Genomic DNA, 17,890 nt, shown 5'->3' on the forward strand with positions numbered 1-17,890 from the left:
CCAAACAAAAAAACTTTATCAATCCCTAACATTTGCATACCAATGTGTTTTCACAATGTGACAACCCAATGCTCATCAATAAAGTGATAAAGTATTAGTAAGATTATTTATGAACCAAGAAAGCCATTAGTTACAACCACACATGGACACAATCATTTTGTTTCACAGTAATTTCATATTCAGATTAAAAAGATTTTTAATTCCCTTTCTGAGTCGCTTTCAGAGGTCTAATAATAAGATCGTAACACTCAACAGTCAAGTGCAGCTGTTGCTGTTCTCTTTAACCAGGATATGACCGTTACCAGCTACACCTGCCCATTAGCTGCAGTAAAGAGAAAAACTTAAGGCAGAGTTGTGAATAATGTGTGTATGTATTTGAAATATATATATATGTATATATTTGATTTATGCCATTGTCTGAAAAAAGATGAGCATAATCACAATCCTTTCAATGGGTTAAAGAGGCTGGTTGCCATGGACACGGACGCACAGACCGAGTACATCAGTGGCTGAAAAAAAGATTCATCAACGATCGTAAAGTCGAAAAAAAAACTTGTAAAAACTTACGAACCATTTTTGTCAAGCCGCCGCAGGGCGATCCAGGCCTTTGACACTGGTGATGACTTATCAATACCTGCGTTAGACATTTTAATTTCCGCACAGCAGCAGCGGTCAGACCGGACACGACGGTACCCGATAAATCCGGCCTTGGACTTTCAAAATAAGACTTTATAAATCTAGCCTCACACAGTTCAGTAAAATATTAACTGTCCAAATTCACAATAAATGTAGTAGGCCTACATTTATTTAGTCAACTAATCTAGCTTACTTAAATTTCAACTTTTGAGACACTTGTAAGTCACTTGAGCATGTACATTTAGGCTACATTTCAAATATTATTGTAATTTTGACGCCACTGTCTACATTTATCTGCGACCTATTTAGTTGCTATAACATTTTGATAATGATAATGGTATTTATTTATGGTACACTTTCCAAAACCCAATTTACAACGTCTTTCACATAAGACAACTACATTTAACATAAAACGGCTAATTTCAAACCAATTTCAGTAATGTAAGATAAAATAAGTAGCCTAATGATAAAAGTAAATTTTGAGTAAAATAAAACTTAACGTATAATGGTGATGGTACTGACTCATATAACTTATTTTATTTTGCATTGTTGCAAACTCTAGGTCAGCTACAAAGCTTTCCTCAAGTGAATGATGACTACCTGGCATTTCAAAATCTAGTGGGACTGCCCGATGTTTTGTTTTCAGAGCAGAGAAGTGTTGAGAGAGAGGAACATTTGGGCAAATAACCAGTAGAATCATTCACCAAGGTCATTCTTTATTAAAACCCTCCAAAAGTGATGTAAATAACCAGATGACTACCTGTTTTCAGATAACTCATTACATGTCAGCAGAACAGCTCTTGCAACATAAAGCTCTTTTGTGAAATGCACCTCTTCTGCATTTGAGACATGTTGCTGAGAACACTGAGAACAGATTCAAGATGTTCTTGCATTAGTAAGTTAACTAATAATTTCTTCTTATGAACTTCAAAAGAGAAGGCAGCACTGCAACATGTGAGGCTGCCCATCTGCACATATTACTCTAACTCTGCTTCTGAAATGAAAACAAACTGTCAATGCTGCCAAAAAATGTTAATGTATTGAACCCACTTGTTTTTCACATAATACAGATCATGTGCATTTAATTATAATTTACATAAATGACTTTGTATATAAAACAATTTATATATAAGAGACAATTAATAATGATTAATACAGAAAAACTAATTCCAAATGTTGTGATTATGAGACTGGATTCTGTGCATACTGGCTACATACTTTTCTAATTAGGCCTTTGATAAACGTGGGAAGACAGTTTCATCGTCCTCACAGGAGCTGCGACATACCTGTCCATACCTGCTACATCCGGTATAGGACTTTCAAAATAATTATTTTCTATTAGTTGTAAAGCAGCAGACGAAAGCGTGTGCGCCACTGGTTCCCCCAAGTCATGGTGCTTGGGGCTTTCAGTGGTGCGGAGTACACAGAGACAATATGGATTCTTCCACCTTTTCTACATGGCCCTAGTTATTACACGCTTAAACACAAGTTCACTAAGCTAATTCTTGTTTTATTTTTGTATTTACTCCATTTACATTCTTTTACCAAAATCTGCTGTCGGCTGAAGTCTTTTTATAAGTGCGTACGTTGTTTCTCTCTACTCTGAAGAAAAGGGAGTGGGATGCACTTCCCATGAGCTGGTGGCGCAACATTTCCAGTAACAGCTTTCCAGACCAGGAAGCCTCTCGCATTATACTGTTCTCACGCAGCAAACTATGTTCACCCCGAGAGAAAGGCGTAGCTGAGTTTGACGGTCGTTTTCGATGGAAACAAACGCATTAAACCGTTTCAGCGTTGAGTTAAACAGGTAATGTTAATACTTGGAAATGTCTGTGTCACTAAAATAATGAAATTGTTGCGTTTGAGGAGACAAAAATATCTGCTGTTATGTTTGCTTTCAGGTCATTCGGCGATAGGATTTTTATCCTGCTTATTTTAGGGAACATTGTGACTGTATTAGCTCTTCCTGGTACGTATATTAGACAGGTAGACAGTTTTTCAATAGTCTACTTATGTACCACCGCTCTCTCACTGACAGTCTCTTCGGTTAATGTCTGTTTCGTGCAGGAGTTCATAATGAAACGGGCCCAAATCTGGACTGTACCAACGACTTAGACACAGAGATGTCTTGCCAATTTGAAGCGCAAAACTGCTCTGGATACGATGTGACTCTGGTTTGGAACGAGAAAAAAGCGTGAGTTGTTCTTATTCAGTATGTTTTTTTCAGTATTCAAGTGTTTCACTACAGAGCCAGTGTATTTACAGTGTTAAATCGTATATTTGAAAGCTTAATTTTGGTTTTTAAATCAAATAGCCTAAAATTATGATAACGGTGATTTTCACTAAAGTTGTCAATTCAGTTGATTTTTCAATATTGTATATGTAATATTAATATCAACCCAGCTAGAAATCATCTAAAAATCATCTTTTATTCCACAGGCCGGTGCAGTGTATTCCTGAGCAGTGCAGTCGGGGGTGTTGTTGCTCTGTCAAAACGATAATTGTTCTTGGGGAGAGTCACAACGTAACAGTTTGGAAAGATGGCCGAATAAGGGAATCCAAAATCATCAGCATTAAAGAGAGCAGTAAGTTGACTTCTTTGAAATGAAAGTCCACAAATCTGTAGCTGCCAGAAATAGATGGACCCAGACCTAGAATAACAGCGAATGGGGGCAATAAAAGATGGAGGTTAGCTAATATATTTCCTCTTACTTGTCTTATCTCTGTTCCTCTACAGTAAAGCCCAAAACCCCAACAATCATGTCAGTGCATGAAGTCAACGGGAATTTTCATGTCAGGTGGAAAACGAACATTGATGACATTACCAGTGATATGTTTACGCCTTATGTGATATACCATAAAAAAGGAGACACGGAAAAGGTAGGAGCAATGTCATAGGCACTGTGTGACACTGAGATCGTTTGTCCTGGAGATGTAGACATAGACACAGGCATTTGATTTCTTCTTTCTCCATACCAGGTCAATATGTCTGTCAGCAAATCTACCATTGGTGGGTTCAATACCTGTGTAATACTTGGTCAAAAATTGGAACCAAGTACAAAATATTTGGTCAGCGTGCAAACCTACACTGATCGGAGTGGCAAGTTCAGTGACAGTAGCAAAGAGTTGGAATTCACAACCCGTAAGTGTCATCTTTACAATCTTTTTATCACTTCTTCTGCAGTACAGTGTATATATGTGTATCAATTGTATCATAATATTAGTGTCGATATCAAAGCAGTTTATCTGTAGAAAAAGGAGTCACAAAATCAATGAGACACAAATGGTAAAGCTGAACCAGAGGACCTATTGTGTTAAAGTTCATATTATCATATCATATTAGGAGTGTGTGAAAAACAAAGTGTTTTATGACACATTATTTGAAATCCAAGACACCTGTAAAAATAAAATTTTAACAAATTTTGGGAGGTAACAAGGCATATATGTTGTTCTAGGCATATATCATGTACTTCTATCTAGTTTTTTTTTCTCTGTGCTATGTCGTTTGTACAATAATGAGTGATTTGTAAACTTATTTCATACATGTTACTTCACAGCTGCCTCCTCTAATGTCCTGCTCATCGCACTCATCATCATCCTCAGTATTGCTGCAGTCCTAATCAGCAGTGCTATATTTGTCTGCTCTGTAAAGTAAGGACTAATTGCCTCATTTGTCTTTTCATGAAAGGCATTTCCTTGAGATACTGTAACTTCTGTGTGCTGTGTTTATGAAACGTGTGTCATTTTGTTGATTTTAGGTTGAAGACACGGTGGTGGGACCTGATTTCCAAAGGTCCAAATCCAAAACTTCTTATTATGCATTCATATGACCAAGAGGTGAGACACCGAGTGATGTAAACTTAATGTTGGTCAAAAATCAAAAACATGTATCTCCAATTTTTGGCATCTTTTTATTTTCCTTAATCACACGTAAACATCAAAGTCATAATCCTTACAATTTTCACAAACTCATAATATTTGTCATTGCCATTTTTTTCAGAAATAGACATCCACTGCATCTACATTCTGCAACTGCTTCTTTTGTAGTCGTTTTCATTGTTAGTGCCTTCACACATGAGAGATTCACAGGAGACAATGCAGCATGTAACCAGGCGTTACCGACATTATATTCTGGGAAAAATATTCATGCCAATTCAGTTCAAACAATCTGAGTTTGTTTGGCTGCACTGTAAACTGATAAACCAATAATGCAGCTGCTCCAGCTGCTGCTAATATTAAACTGTATGTGTTGTTACCATGGGAACCACAGTTGTCACCAAACCATGAAGGACTGCAACCTAACTTTAAAACTTTCCACATACTTTCAAAAGCATGAAAAAAATCAATGTAGAAATGCCTTTTCTACACTTTTAAATGGTGCACGAAGAATGAATTGGATAGAAACATTTGTAAACTGACCCCTTTAACTGAAATGTTTCTGATCTATAGTTTTAATTGTGTTTCCTTCTGTGAATCCTTCTTGTTTCAGTGGTTGAAACCTGAGCCAACCATTATTTCCCCTGCCTGTGTTGAGACCCTTGTTCCTGATGACGGCAAACCATGGTGAGTATGGCTGCATTAGTGCATCAACAGTACAGCACATTTCCTTTCCATTTCTTTCTGTGTGATTATATTGGCATTTTATGTGGCCCTTTTCTCTGTGTTCAGGTCGAAGGGGTCACTGACAGACAATAGCAGTGGGAGCTTTCAGCAAAGCAGTGGAATCAGCACTGGATCCTCTTGTCTCAGTTATGCTAACACAGAACCTGCTGATATTATAGCAGGGGTTCATGATGCCCTTGGTAAAGCCTTCCCCAATATCAGTCCAATATCACCTTTGACCACCAACCTGCTCACAGAATCAAACAAAGACAGTGGTTTATTCTCTGCTCCCAACAATCCCTGTAGTGTCAGAGCTGATGACGTGAATTCTGGATCATCAGGCTTTGACAATAAAACCTATTCCATTCTCGTTCCCAACTGCCCACGTCAGATTATGATGGACAGCTCTGAAGTCCAGACACAGGATGCAATGCTTTGTGACTCTGCTTACCATCCTAGTGAGGGTGACATGGTGATCTGTCCTGACCAACAGGTACCAGCGTGTCCGCTTCTTAATTTACCACCGGTGGTTTCATCTCCAATGCCATCAGACATGTCATATCAGCCGTGCAATGCAGATTCTGGACGATTATCACTTGCAGACGACTCCAGTTTGTCCTCCATCTCTAGTGGCACCAACACAACCGCCTCATGTGATCCTGTGTCCAGAGTTGAGGCTGGATGTGACAGCTTTGAAGAGGCCACCATATGTGATGACAATCCCTGCTATGGCTGCATGCCTGCTGGCTCACCCAACTTTCCTCAAGTGAACGATGACTACCAGGCATTTCAAAGTCTAGTGGGACAGCCTGATGTTTTATTTTCAGAGCAGAGAAGTGTCGAGAGAGAGGAAGATTTGGACAAATATCCAGCGGAATCATACACCAAGATCCCTCCAGTCACTCCAGATTTCATTAACAATGTTCAGAGTGACCAGGGTCTCTCTGAGCTCCAAAGACCTTTTCTCTCTCTGCACTCTGCTGAGCCTATGACAGTCATTACAGACAGCAGCTATCAAAGTGTGTAGCGCTGAATCTTTTCCATTAACTTCTGTGACGTTAAATAATAAGCCTGGCTGAGAAATGTTAGGATGTGAGAGAGGGCTTCAGTTTTGATGTTCACTTGTGAATGATGGACTTTGAGATCTATTTAATAGCTTTTCCTGCGGTTCTAATTCACAACATCTGCCAGCACCTTGAGCTAACATTGTTTTTTCAGCTTCGATATTACTAGTTTTAAAATGGTGTATATATTTTGGTGTATATATTTTGTTTTTCTATTTTGTTGCCTTGATTCAAAGAAAACAAACTTTTGCACATTAAGAACAAGTAATTTGTGAATACTTTGGAACTGTGCAGTGTTTAGATCACATGATTGGTTTTGATGTGAAACATCCATAAAGTTTCGTATATAAAAGCATTAATGTATAATTTCTGTCAGAGAACAGAATGCAGTTGTTTGAGATAAAAGGCTTTGAATGTGTGCTTGCTACAAATGCTTTAACAAAACAGCCACAGCCAACTCATGTATCTATATTTCACAGGTAGTAGTCAACTAAGGTAATTTGTTTTTCAAATTTATATTTGCATATCTCATGATCAATGCATTTTCCTTAAATGTTTAAATACTGTGAGAACCACACTGTCTGAATGTCTTTTGTAAGACTTCAATGATGTTTAAATGTACAGAGCCATTTCTGGTAGTTCATCTCAATCTCTTTGAGCTGGATTTGATCAAGAGAGTCATTATAAGAAAATAGCATACACTTTGGTCATCAATCCTGAATCTTTACAAAGAATTATATTGTAACTGGCTGAATTCTTTGTCCAAAACAAGCCACAACAATCAGCTGACGTGTTATAGCTGGTGTGGTTTAGGGTTGTGAAATTACTTCCACATATCTCTTCGCTGGAACTGCTGAGGCACTTCCACAGAAAGACGCACTACACACACAGTAGACTATGCTTATCATCACAGCTAAGGCGTGTAACTAAAACAACCAAAACAAAACTATTTCACAATAAAAATATGTTTGTAACTGTGAGCTAGTTGTAAATGTTACTATTAAGGGTTATTTTTGTTTAAATAAAAGTCCCTTCACATTGTGGCCTGTGGATTATCCTGAGCTGTTTTTGATTCACATAGGCATTGCTGCTGAGTTTTCAATGTTGTAATGCACATTTACTTCACTTGAGTTGTTGTGACAGATGTCATCTTAGACAAATCTGCAAATAACATTAAAATTAACCTGCACTAACATGGCTAAACACAGTGAGAAAATGCTTGTTTAGACAATAAGTCAAGTTCACCCCAAGTAGCAGATTTTTGTTACTGTGTCCTACTGTATGCACAAAAATGCCAGGTCATAGTTACATAACTTACATCGTCTTTGGTAGGAACTTGTGATAAACTTGTGATTGCATAGAAAGACATATCCTTCCTTAATTTGGCATATTCTCTGTTAAAAGGGGGTGTCAGGGCAGGACATGATTTGTGGAGGAATATTTGAAAAGTGTAAACAACGGCACAAAAAATTTCAATTGATTGGAAGGGCAGAGAGATGGGATTACATTTAATCACTTACGATACAAATTAAATTAAATGTAACGTGTTATATCTGTGTTATGTCATTTTAATTATAAAATCTTTGAATTTACTGAATGATGTTATATTGAAATAATAAAATTGTATTGTTTTATTGTAAAGTCTAATCTACAGGTAGTTTTAACATGAGAATGACTTGCAGAATGCAGAATACTGTGTCATTACCACTAAAATGAAGACAGTATTTAACAGTTACTGTAATTGTACTGTAACTGATGCGTAATATATTAATACACCATACATGGTCATTCCAATGCAATGTGAACTGTAAATGATACTGTATCAAACTGTGTGTTCTGCATGTTCAAAATGTGGAAGTGAACACTGTTAAAGGAAGCACACAAGGGTGATAACTTTTATATAGACCTGTGTCAGTGACGGCTCTGTTGCAACTTGTGGAGCAGCTCATCTGTCACAGCATTAACTCTGCTGCCATCTGGTGGTCTATACATTAATACACACCCTCTCACAACTTCATGCAGAGCCACATGAAAAAACAACAAGATCACCGCTATATTTTAGGATTGACTTTAACCCAGTCCTGCATGCAACAATTAAATGCAACAAACTATTGCTGTACATGTACCATATGTTTGATTTTGAAGAACTGTAAACAAGTGCTTATGATAGTGAATCCACTGTTTTGTACGGCTTATACTGCATGTAGAATTGCAAATAAATAAAAAACATGAAAAACCTGTACAAGGACCTTCACAACTCTCAACCTCAGTCTCACTCATGAGGAAAACAATATACAGCATTTAAAGTATTTCCTGTAATTGGAGGAGCCACTTAAGCAGTGAAGACGGTCATTGGAGGGACTGTCATAACTGTAAGGTCTTTGATTGGAAGAATCCAAGGGAGGAGCAAAGGTGTCCCTGAGTAACCTGTGATTTAATCTGAGCTCCTATGAATTTTTCAGTTACTGCTGAAACTTCTGTGTAGTTGGTGACACACCTGTACCAAACACCTTTCTGAATACCTGGCGCTTAGACATCAGCATGCAACAACCAGGCCGGCTGAGGCTGAGGCCGTGGCTGGAGGAGCAGATTCAATCTGGGAGGTATCCAGGGGTCAGCTGGCTGGACCAGGTAAACCCCTCCATTTGTGTGCAAAAAAACGTTGTTGTCAAGCATGAATCAGAAAAATACTATTGAAAAATAATTTGACCTGTTCAATGCTATTTTATTGTACTTTGTTCTACAGTCAGCACGGATCTTCCAAATCCCATGGACACATGCCGCTCGTCATGGCTGGAGTATTGACCGAGATGCTACACTCTTCAGGAGCTGGGCCACATACACTGGTAAGAGCCCCACACAAATACTTTTGTGTTAACTTTTCTTATTCAATCAATTTTTGCCTGATACCTTGCATGCTGGTACTTTGATGCTTTGAGCAACATATGAGTAAACACCCAGTAGTAAAAACTTATCTTGGACGTCTTTAGTTAGCATTTTTCAGTTTGACACGGTGTCCTGGTAGCTCGATAGGCAAGATGCATACCATAAGTTCACAACATCCCTGGTTCAGTTTATGCCTGGGATCTGTCAATGAAGGTTAAAACAGGTTTTACTGGATGTTTTCATTAAAGAAAAAAAATGGTCTGTCGTAGGCTACAAAGAATAATCCTCATTACAGCAATTCATTTCTTCAATTTACATACTCTCTGGAAGAAAAAAAGTTTAAAGACGTTATCAAAAGTTAAAATGTGGATTTTGGAAATTATTCAACCATCCTGATGAGACTTGTCTGTTGACCTGCTTCTTCATTGGGGAAGATGTTTCCAGTGAAGAGCAAACATGGTTGTACTGTTCAGTCCATGTCTTTCTAGATTAACCACATTCTTGAGAATTGTACAGCAAACTTAGATAACACCAGTCTATACCAAATAAACCTATAAATCAAGGAAGGATAGCCAACTGATACTGATGGTTATCTGCAAAAAATCATCTCATTTCAGTCCAAACTATGCATCTGCACCCTGCAGTGACGGCTAAATACCAAACTGAACATAAAAGAATTAGAACTGGGAAAAGATTTGGTCCATTTGGTTTTTAGTGTTAGGGTTAATACAAACTGCACATTTAAAACCTTTCCAACCCAGTTGCTGCTTAGATTTCTGTTTACATTTTACATGTTCACAAGGTTTGTAAAACTCACAATCAAGCACAAATAATTTACAGTAATCCTTTTGGTTTATTTAATTGACATCTCCTCATGGTAATCAATAAATCAGTAATCTGTGTCAGATTACTGGTTACCTCCTTATCATATAAATAGCACTGAGTGTGTTCTTAGGATATTGCCGCTTCATGGATTACTTTGAACAACAAGAAATAATCTCATGACCAGATGTTTTTGCTTCTGTTCTGAGTAACGAGTTTAGTATAGACACACACACACACCCATATGGGAAACCCATTACATATTTCTGTCTTGGGAAAGTCATGGTTCGTGACTCTAGCTGCATCACATCACATGGGAAAGCTCCAGTTCAGTTGATGTGAATGTGCAAGGTGATCGTATTGCTGTCAAAGTTCAACAGGACATCTCAAAATTCATCAGATTTAGAATAATAACAATAATAATCATTATTATTATACACAGGATGTATAAGAATAATCAGCGTAGTTATTCTAAAGTGAAGTTGTTACAAATGAAGATATTCAAGTCATTAATGACCGAGCGGGGCTGTAGTATAAAGCTGCTGCTACCTCTGCTCCTTTTTTTCTTGCTAGCCCTTGCCCCTACAGATCATTTACAGCACAAATGATCTGTAGTGGATCTTTTTAAGCTCCAGTGACTTTTTTCACTGAAGCTGGTGAGAGGACTGGCTGAAGTCCAAATCACACGGTCGTTGCTGGGGTATATATATGGTTAGTAGTAATATAGCTGTTAAAGAGAACTTAAGTAAAGCGTGCACTGTGATAAATGCTGATAAAATGTTAAATATAGATTACTGTTGCTGAACATGAATGTGCGTCTTATATAAAATTCCATGCATTATGGTGGAAACACTTCCTGATGTGTATTCATCATTTCAGTTCACTATCTATCTATCTATCTATCTATCTATCTATCTATCTATCTATCTATCTATCTATCTATCTATCTATCTATCTATCTAAAAACTAATGACACATCTTCTAAAAAAGCATAAGATATATGTATATATTGTACATTGTGTATTTTATCATTGCCTGTTCATTGAGAAGAAAATTTAAAACTGTTTCGAAATGTACTTAGTATATGATGAAGACTATGTCATACTGTGATATATATTCCATATATTCAAATGTTTATACATCAGTTATGAATGCTTCATAAGAGGAGTTATAGCTGTTTACAAAGACATTAATAAATTATCAAAAATGGCCTTACATCTGTTTGCAACCACACTATAGTGTGTGATAAACCATTAACTTAATAAACAGCTTTACAAACAGCTTAGAAATGCTAACTGGAAGATGAGAGGTGGGGGGTTAAAATAAAGTATTACCAACAAATTGTTGGACATCTAATTAGTCTAATTAAGGTGTATCACTATGCAATTCGCCAGCATAGATATGTTTACTTTCGGTTGGACTGGCTTTTTCCCCAAGATATTTCCTTGTTGGAAAGAATAAACTAGGTTGAAATATACTGAAATGTTCCATTTAAACTCAAGTGGTTTAACTTCTGACCTTGTTGCAGTGAAATACAGGGATGGGTGTGACTACAGGTGCAACAAAGCACACTCCTGACCCAAAGCCAAGCATAGCCATCTGTCATGCTGAGTGTAGTCAGAGGTGAAATAGGCTTGAAACTTAAACCAAGCTAGTTAGCGTTCACTCAGAATAACTGCCAGACAACTTAACTTACTCGCCAGAAGGTTATCCATCATTCACCCCTGGAACATTTGCCCATTTACCGCAATGATTGTGACTTTATGCAAATGTGATGCAAATTATATTTGTTTGCATTTCATGTTCTAGGTCTTTGTCATATTTTTGGTTGAATTTGGGTTGCAGTTGGATCATTTGTGATCCCATTTTTCTTTGTTTTTATTAACAGGCACATTTAACCCATATCTCTTTATTCATTAACTAATCTTGAGGTACTGTCTTGAGGAGAATTCTTGTTTTTTTCAGTTTTGTGCTCACAGTATAATTAACATGTTCTTAAATTGTTAAAAATTATTAAATTTGGTACCACTTTACAGTAATGCTACCCTTATAAAGAATTTATAAATGGTTTATAATTAGGTTATTAATTCAGTTGTTAATGCTTTATAAATCATAAATAAACAACTAGAAAATTCCAGGGAAATTTTGAGTGCCAAGGGGGCTACTACCGGGATAGGGTTAGGGTTAGGGTAAAAAATCTTCTCTGTGTCACTGTAGCGATGACATCACGCAGCCCTTGGCTGTCAGAGGTCAGGTCAGGAGCTGCCGTTGCCATGGCAATGTGAAAATCTGCCCAGAATTTGGCTTCTACATGGCTTCAAACAATTGCAAATTATGATAAAACCGTTACTTCTTTTAAAAAACCGAAAACACCGTGACAGACACTGAAGCCAGAAGTTTCTTACAGTCTCTATTTTATTCAGATATTCCTTAAAATGAGTGAGTAAACTCAGTGCGAAGACAGAGTGAGATTCTTTTGAAAAAAAAGACAATTACATTAGGTGTCAATGAGAGTGAGACAGGTATTGCTGCCGGACTCGGCACCCCTGTTTAAATTTTGTGCAGACCCTGCCTGTCAAAGTTACATTTTATGAATCCCAACAACTATGTCTACATTTTCAGAAAGAATTATTTGTCTCCTTTTTACGGTTTGGCCGTGAGCTCGAGTTAAAAATAAAAATAAAGGTTATTTTTTACTGCTTCACGCACTCTAGCCAACTGACGCTGTCACTCTAACTTTGAAGAAAAAGTGATTTCCACTCCTCCTTTGAGTGCTCATAGTTTGAAAAGTTTACATGTTATGTAAAAACAGTTCCTGTCTTTTGGAGAGAGCAGAAGTTTTCCTCCGTTTTATAGTTTGAATCACATTTCTACGTGCAAATTTTGTGGGTTTTTAAAGAAAATTCCAATGCATTCCTAATGCATTATTTATTCCCAGTATTTTGGGAATAACTTTGGGAAAAATTGGAATTTTAACACCAAAATTCATAGCACCTCTTTCGGGATCAAGACGCACGTTTTGATGTATATATTACCGGGGTTTTCTCAAAGCTGCGGGACCAGTTACGCGCCAAAATTTGGCGGAATAATAATAATAAGCCCGAAGGAATATTAATAGATGCCTCGGGGCACTCCTCTCAGCTATTCCTGTGGCACTAATAATAAAGAAGTTATAACACAGTTTTCATACATTGATGCAGGCTCACTATTTGGCAAGATCAACACTAAAAAATTTCTGTAAATTTAAGGAAAAATTTAAACAATATAATCCTGTTATCTTTAAATGCAGTATAGAACTGGAAATTTTTCTCGGTGAAATTTTTCGTAACGGTATTTTACAGTATTATTGCTTGGAGGAAAGAAAACAATAATTTACCGTATTTTTGCAATGAATTTGGGGAAAACAGAGAGTGATACACGTCTGACTGGACAATGCAGCTTGATGTTTTTTTTTACCCATCTTCATACTTCAAATGAATAGGTGAGTGCCTTTTTACCTTGCTTGTTAGCATAGGCAAAATACATCACATTTCCAATCAAGTTGTATTGATTATCTAGTAGAATGCCATAAAAAAACCAAGATAGTCTGTTGAGTTCTGTCTCACATGTTACATACAAGCTGTCTAAAACATCTGATCAGTGGAGCATGTTAAGGAAGCTTTTCTGACACTAATCAAGGCGAAACAAACTATTACTTACCTTATCTGTACCATGAAAGTACACTTTCCTATTTCCCCAACAACCCTGAATACACACTCTTGTTTTTCAGGCCATTCATCGGGATAAATCCTGACAGAGGCACCAAGGCTTGACGGGTCAAAGTCTTGGAAAATGGGGAAGGTCACTCAGAAAAAGATGGCATCAGTCAACCCTTGTGTCTCCAGTCTACTAAGGAAATTAAGGACTTAATGTAGCTACAACAGTAAAACACTTATGTAGAGTGAGACTCTGCATAAATCAGTTCTCACACTCACTCACACACACTGTTAGTGTGTTAGTCACACTCTTTTTTCAGTTCACTTGGCCACTCATTCACTCCTTAAGCTGTTCCCTCATACAATCCTTATAAATATACACATACAGTACAACAGCTTATGTTAGAGAACCACTTGATTATTTTTGATAATATTTCTTGTGTTTATTTGTGTTCAGTGTTTAATGTTCATGCAGACTACAACACGTGTTACAGATCTTTTTTAAATGACAAAAATTTTGGTTTATTTGCATGTTGTGTTTTTACAAGCTTAATAAAGAGAGACACGGTTTAAAAAGACACTTTGAAGCAGCATTATTTGTCTTATTTATTTGTCTCTAATTATTTTGTCTTAAAATTTTAATTTTTATTCAATGTGTTAAAATATAGAGTTTTATAGCAAGACTGTAGTCCTTTTTGTTAGCAGTTAATTTATCAATAGCTTATAGTGCAGCATATTTTATATATATGCTCTGTAAAATCTGTAAATATAGCTCCTGTGAAAAAAGTGTAAATAAACAGTAATAAACTGCTAATCCTTCATCAGTATTTTACTGTAAAAGTAAAAAGTAACAGCTTTTTGCTGTATTTAAAAACTGGTAGCAAACTGTAAATACCAGCAACAGCATGGTACTGTTAATTTTACAGTAAAATAATGGCAAACCTGCTTCCAGTTGTTTACTGTTTTTTAACGGTGAAACATTTAACAGTGAAGTTAATGCTTTCTACTCATTAATCTTACTAATGAGTCAGTACCATTTATAACTGGTAAAAGGAGCCTTATTGTAACTGATTAATAAATGATGTTTTACACTTTACAATAAGACTCCCTTTTACCAGTTATAAATGTTTGTAACTACCTGGAATGTCCTAAAGAAGATACCAACCAGCAAAAAGCATCTCAATTTTCATATCCACTGTGCTGAACAATCTGATTGAATTATAAAGTACACAAATATGTGAAAAAGCAGCAGGTACAAACGCTGGATGATGGAGGAAAAAAAAAAAGCTCAGTAACTAATGAGATATGAGGCTCAACAGTACAGATAAATGTGGGCTCACTATTTGGCAAGAAACAGGTCACTGTTTCCATTTTTATCTGATGTGTTATAACAGCTTATAAATGATTTATAAAGTCTAAACAAGCTAATTAATAAACTAGTTATAAACCATTCATAAATCCGTTATAAGGGTAGTCTTATTGTAAAGTGGTACTAATTATTTTGTGTTTAATCAAATTACCACAAATCAAATCTGTGGCCAGGTAATCCAGCATAGAAAACTGTACAAACTGCACAGAGAGTGGGAAAAAATGGGGGTTAAAAATGGCACAACCCAAAAAACACATACATAAAGACTAATGTTTGTTCCTGTGCTTGTTCACCTCAGGACGATACCGTCCAGGCAAAGACAAGCCAGATCCCAAAACATGGAAAGCGAATTTCCGCTGTGCCTTGAATTCTCTGCCTGACATCTGTGAGCTGAGGGAGCACAGCAGGAAGAGAGGCAGCAATGCTTACAGAGTCTACAGGATGCTGCCCAGCACACAAACACACAGACGCAGGAGAGGTAGGACATGTACTTAAAATGTATGTAGGCCTATCACTTCAAAGGCAAACACATTTTATTCTCAGAGAGACCTCATGCACTGACAGTGCTGTCCTGTCCTCCCCTCTCTCAGGGCTGCGGTTCAGCAGGCCCAGAGAAAAACAGGCAAGTTTAGGTGATGATACATACACCATGCACACTTGGCAACCCACAACAACGAGACCCACTTCAGACTCCCCACAGAGGATGGAAACCCCTGCAGAGGACATATTCAACAGCACACAAACATATGGTGAGAGGTTTGTTGGCGTGGATGTTGATCTGAAACACATTGCTTCTGTAGCCTCATGAGGATGATTGTTGTCATTGTTGTTGTGCAGGGATGTGGGAGGCCAAGCCAGAGGACCAGGAACAGAATGAGGCTGTGTTTAAGGTATCAGACCTTTAACTTACTGACGGACTGACTCAGTGCAGTGAATCATAGTTTTCTGAATGTACATTGTGTGGTTTAACCTGTTTTGTCTGCTGTAGTTGATGGACCACTTAAGCAACGCTGACCTCTGGAACCAAACTGGGGAGCAGAGAAGATGGAGAACACACACACTGTGGGATCACTGGCACTGTAGGACACTAGACATATATTTATTACGTATATATATGTATAAGTGTGTGTGTGTGTGTGTGTGTGTGTGTGTAGTTGTCACTGACTTCTTTGTCATTTTTTTCCTAGAATTCATAGTTGGCTATTATAGTAGCCTATAGTTATGACTTATGACTTCTTCAAATAATTTGTAAATTAATTAAAAACCCACATTACAGTAGTATTAGGCTATTACTGTGTGTTCAGCAATTATAACTGCATAACTGTGAGATAAGACATGTCAAATAAATACAATCAAAGTACATCTTTCTCAGTTTACCATGCTGCAAAAGACAGATTAAATGTGTAGGGCAAATGTTTATGTAAGTGAATAATGACATGCTGCAGTTGTAAATCTGTGTCTCTTATTCCTTGTGTGTGTTTACATGTTGTTGCTCTGCAGGTGCTGGTGATGAAAACCCATTCTCTCTGAACCCAGAGAGCTACAGTGATCTGTTTGGTCCAAACTACATCAAGGAACTTTCTGATTGGACCACAAATCAGCAAACACTGATGCCTTAGCTGTGCACCCATGGCTTGTCCTCCTATACAGTTTGAGTTTACCACGTTTGATTAAAAGCTGTTCTTACTTCAGGCTTCCTTGCTAACCTCCAGCTGTCTATCTGCCGAGCTGACCAGTGAAAGAGAGAAACAGGAGAGGGCGAGCGGACAGATATATTGCTCTGTCAGTCAGTCGGTCGGTCATCCTCTCTGCTGAGCATGCTGAGATGAAGATCCTGTTCCAAGCCAAGCTTTACCTCTGTCATCATCACTTGGGTTCACTATGGTTCAGTGCCTCAAACTCACTGAAGTGACACCAAGCTCACACCACAGCTTACAGAGTAAACAGATATCATTTCGCTTCAGTGCAGGATCAGTTATTGCTGTACTATTTCTTTGAGTTTGACTGGATGTTTAGCCAACATGCAGTAAAATAAAGTGCAGAACACGGAGGCAGGACATGTGGCTTTAACAGTATGTGTTTATGAGTGGAGTTCAAATCTGACTTAAGCTACAAAATATGTGTTTTTTTAGTCCGTATATACAGTAAATGTGTGATCCCTATATGTTTGTGCCTTTGTTTTGAACAATTTTTAAGATTTTCTCCATTAGATACTCATGATAATTTTGTATTTTTGTGTTTTGTTTAAAGCAACCAATGGTGCAGTTTGTCTTGTGTGTTACTGTATAACCTGTTTTTTTTAAATAAAATTAATAGATTTTAAATAATCCTGTGTTAAGAAAATGTAAAAGCTAGTAAAGCACATATATATATATATATATATATATTAGCTCAAGACATGGATCTGTAATGTGCCTTTATTGTTTATTGAAATTTTAGAACTTACTAAACACTGAATTAACCACACAGAACCATCACTGTTCTGTTTGTGTGTGTGTGTCAATGTATGTTTCACACTGGCAGCAGACGTAATTAGATAAAATATAATTTGTAAGGAGTTCTTTGCAATAAATAAATAAATGGTCAGACTCATTTTGTAGCTGTAAAAAGGAAAGCATGCAAAGTACCAAATAAATCCAGCCACAAAGAAATCTAAGTCTCAATCTCAGGATCAGTTAACAAGGATGTGATCTCATGAAATCTAATCTCTTTGGTCTCACTGCAAAAACATTGCTTTTAAAAATCTTCAGACAGGTTAATAGAGGTTAATACACTCTATGTGAGGACACTGCAATTAACATGAAACACTGAATGAA

General features: G+C 37.1%; 2 protein-coding genes across 3 annotated transcripts; both read left to right on the top strand.

Annotated features, from left to right (window-relative positions):
- The first annotated feature begins 2,303 nt into the window (after positions 1-2,303).
- On the top strand, positions 2,304-7,345 carry LOC111219228. 2 transcript variants are annotated; one of them, XM_022741845.1, is made up of 10 exons: positions 2,304-2,443; positions 2,538-2,605; positions 2,704-2,830; positions 3,076-3,221; positions 3,374-3,516; positions 3,616-3,778; positions 4,194-4,287; positions 4,395-4,473; positions 5,126-5,199; positions 5,305-7,345. In XM_022741845.1, the coding sequence occupies exons 1-10, from the start codon at positions 2,400-2,402 to the stop codon at positions 6,263-6,265; spliced, it is 1,899 nt and encodes a 632-aa protein (XP_022597566.1). In that variant the 5' UTR covers positions 2,304-2,399; the 3' UTR covers positions 6,266-7,345. The 2 variants fall into 2 exon arrangements, with proteins under 2 accessions (XP_022597566.1, XP_022597574.1); XM_022741853.1 differs by having other exon boundaries at positions 3,082-3,221.
- A 1,437-nt stretch (positions 7,346-8,782) lies between these two features.
- Positions 8,783-17,352, top strand: LOC111221243 (interferon regulatory factor 2-like). The gene is made up of 7 exons (XM_022744627.1): positions 8,783-8,933; positions 9,049-9,148; positions 15,373-15,552; positions 15,665-15,823; positions 15,912-15,964; positions 16,063-16,153; positions 16,575-17,352. The coding sequence occupies exons 1-7, from the start codon at positions 8,844-8,846 to the stop codon at positions 16,691-16,693; spliced, it is 792 nt and encodes a 263-aa protein (XP_022600348.1). The 5' UTR covers positions 8,783-8,843; the 3' UTR covers positions 16,694-17,352.
- The last annotated feature ends 538 nt before the right edge of the window (positions 17,353-17,890 follow it).

Source organism: Seriola dumerili, unplaced genomic scaffold, assembly GCF_002260705.1.
Source record: "Seriola dumerili isolate Sdu_G_001 unplaced genomic scaffold, Sdu_1.0 BDQW01000003.1, whole genome shotgun sequence".
Classification (NCBI taxonomy): domain Eukaryota; kingdom Metazoa; phylum Chordata; class Actinopteri; order Carangiformes; family Carangidae; genus Seriola; species Seriola dumerili.

Excerpts from the sequence above, each read along its gene's own strand:
- LOC111219228 (XM_022741845.1), top strand. The coding sequence starts at position 2,400 with ATGGAAACAAACGCATTAAACCGTTTCAGCGTTGAGTTAAACAG. Across the intron at positions 2,444-2,537 it reads TTCAGCGTTGAGTTAAACAG|GTCATTCGGCGATAGGATTT; the intron begins GTAATGTTAATA and ends GTTTGCTTTCAG. Across the intron at positions 4,474-5,125 it reads TGCATTCATATGACCAAGAG|TGGTTGAAACCTGAGCCAAC; the intron begins GTGAGACACCGA and ends TTCTTGTTTCAG.
- LOC111221243 (XM_022744627.1), top strand. The coding sequence starts at position 8,844 with ATGCAACAACCAGGCCGGCTGAGGCTGAGGCCGTGGCTGGAGGAGCAG. Across the intron at positions 8,934-9,048 it reads GGGTCAGCTGGCTGGACCAG|TCAGCACGGATCTTCCAAAT; the intron begins GTAAACCCCTCC and ends TTTGTTCTACAG. Across the intron at positions 15,553-15,664 it reads AACACACAGACGCAGGAGAG|GGCTGCGGTTCAGCAGGCCC; the intron begins GTAGGACATGTA and ends CCCCTCTCTCAG.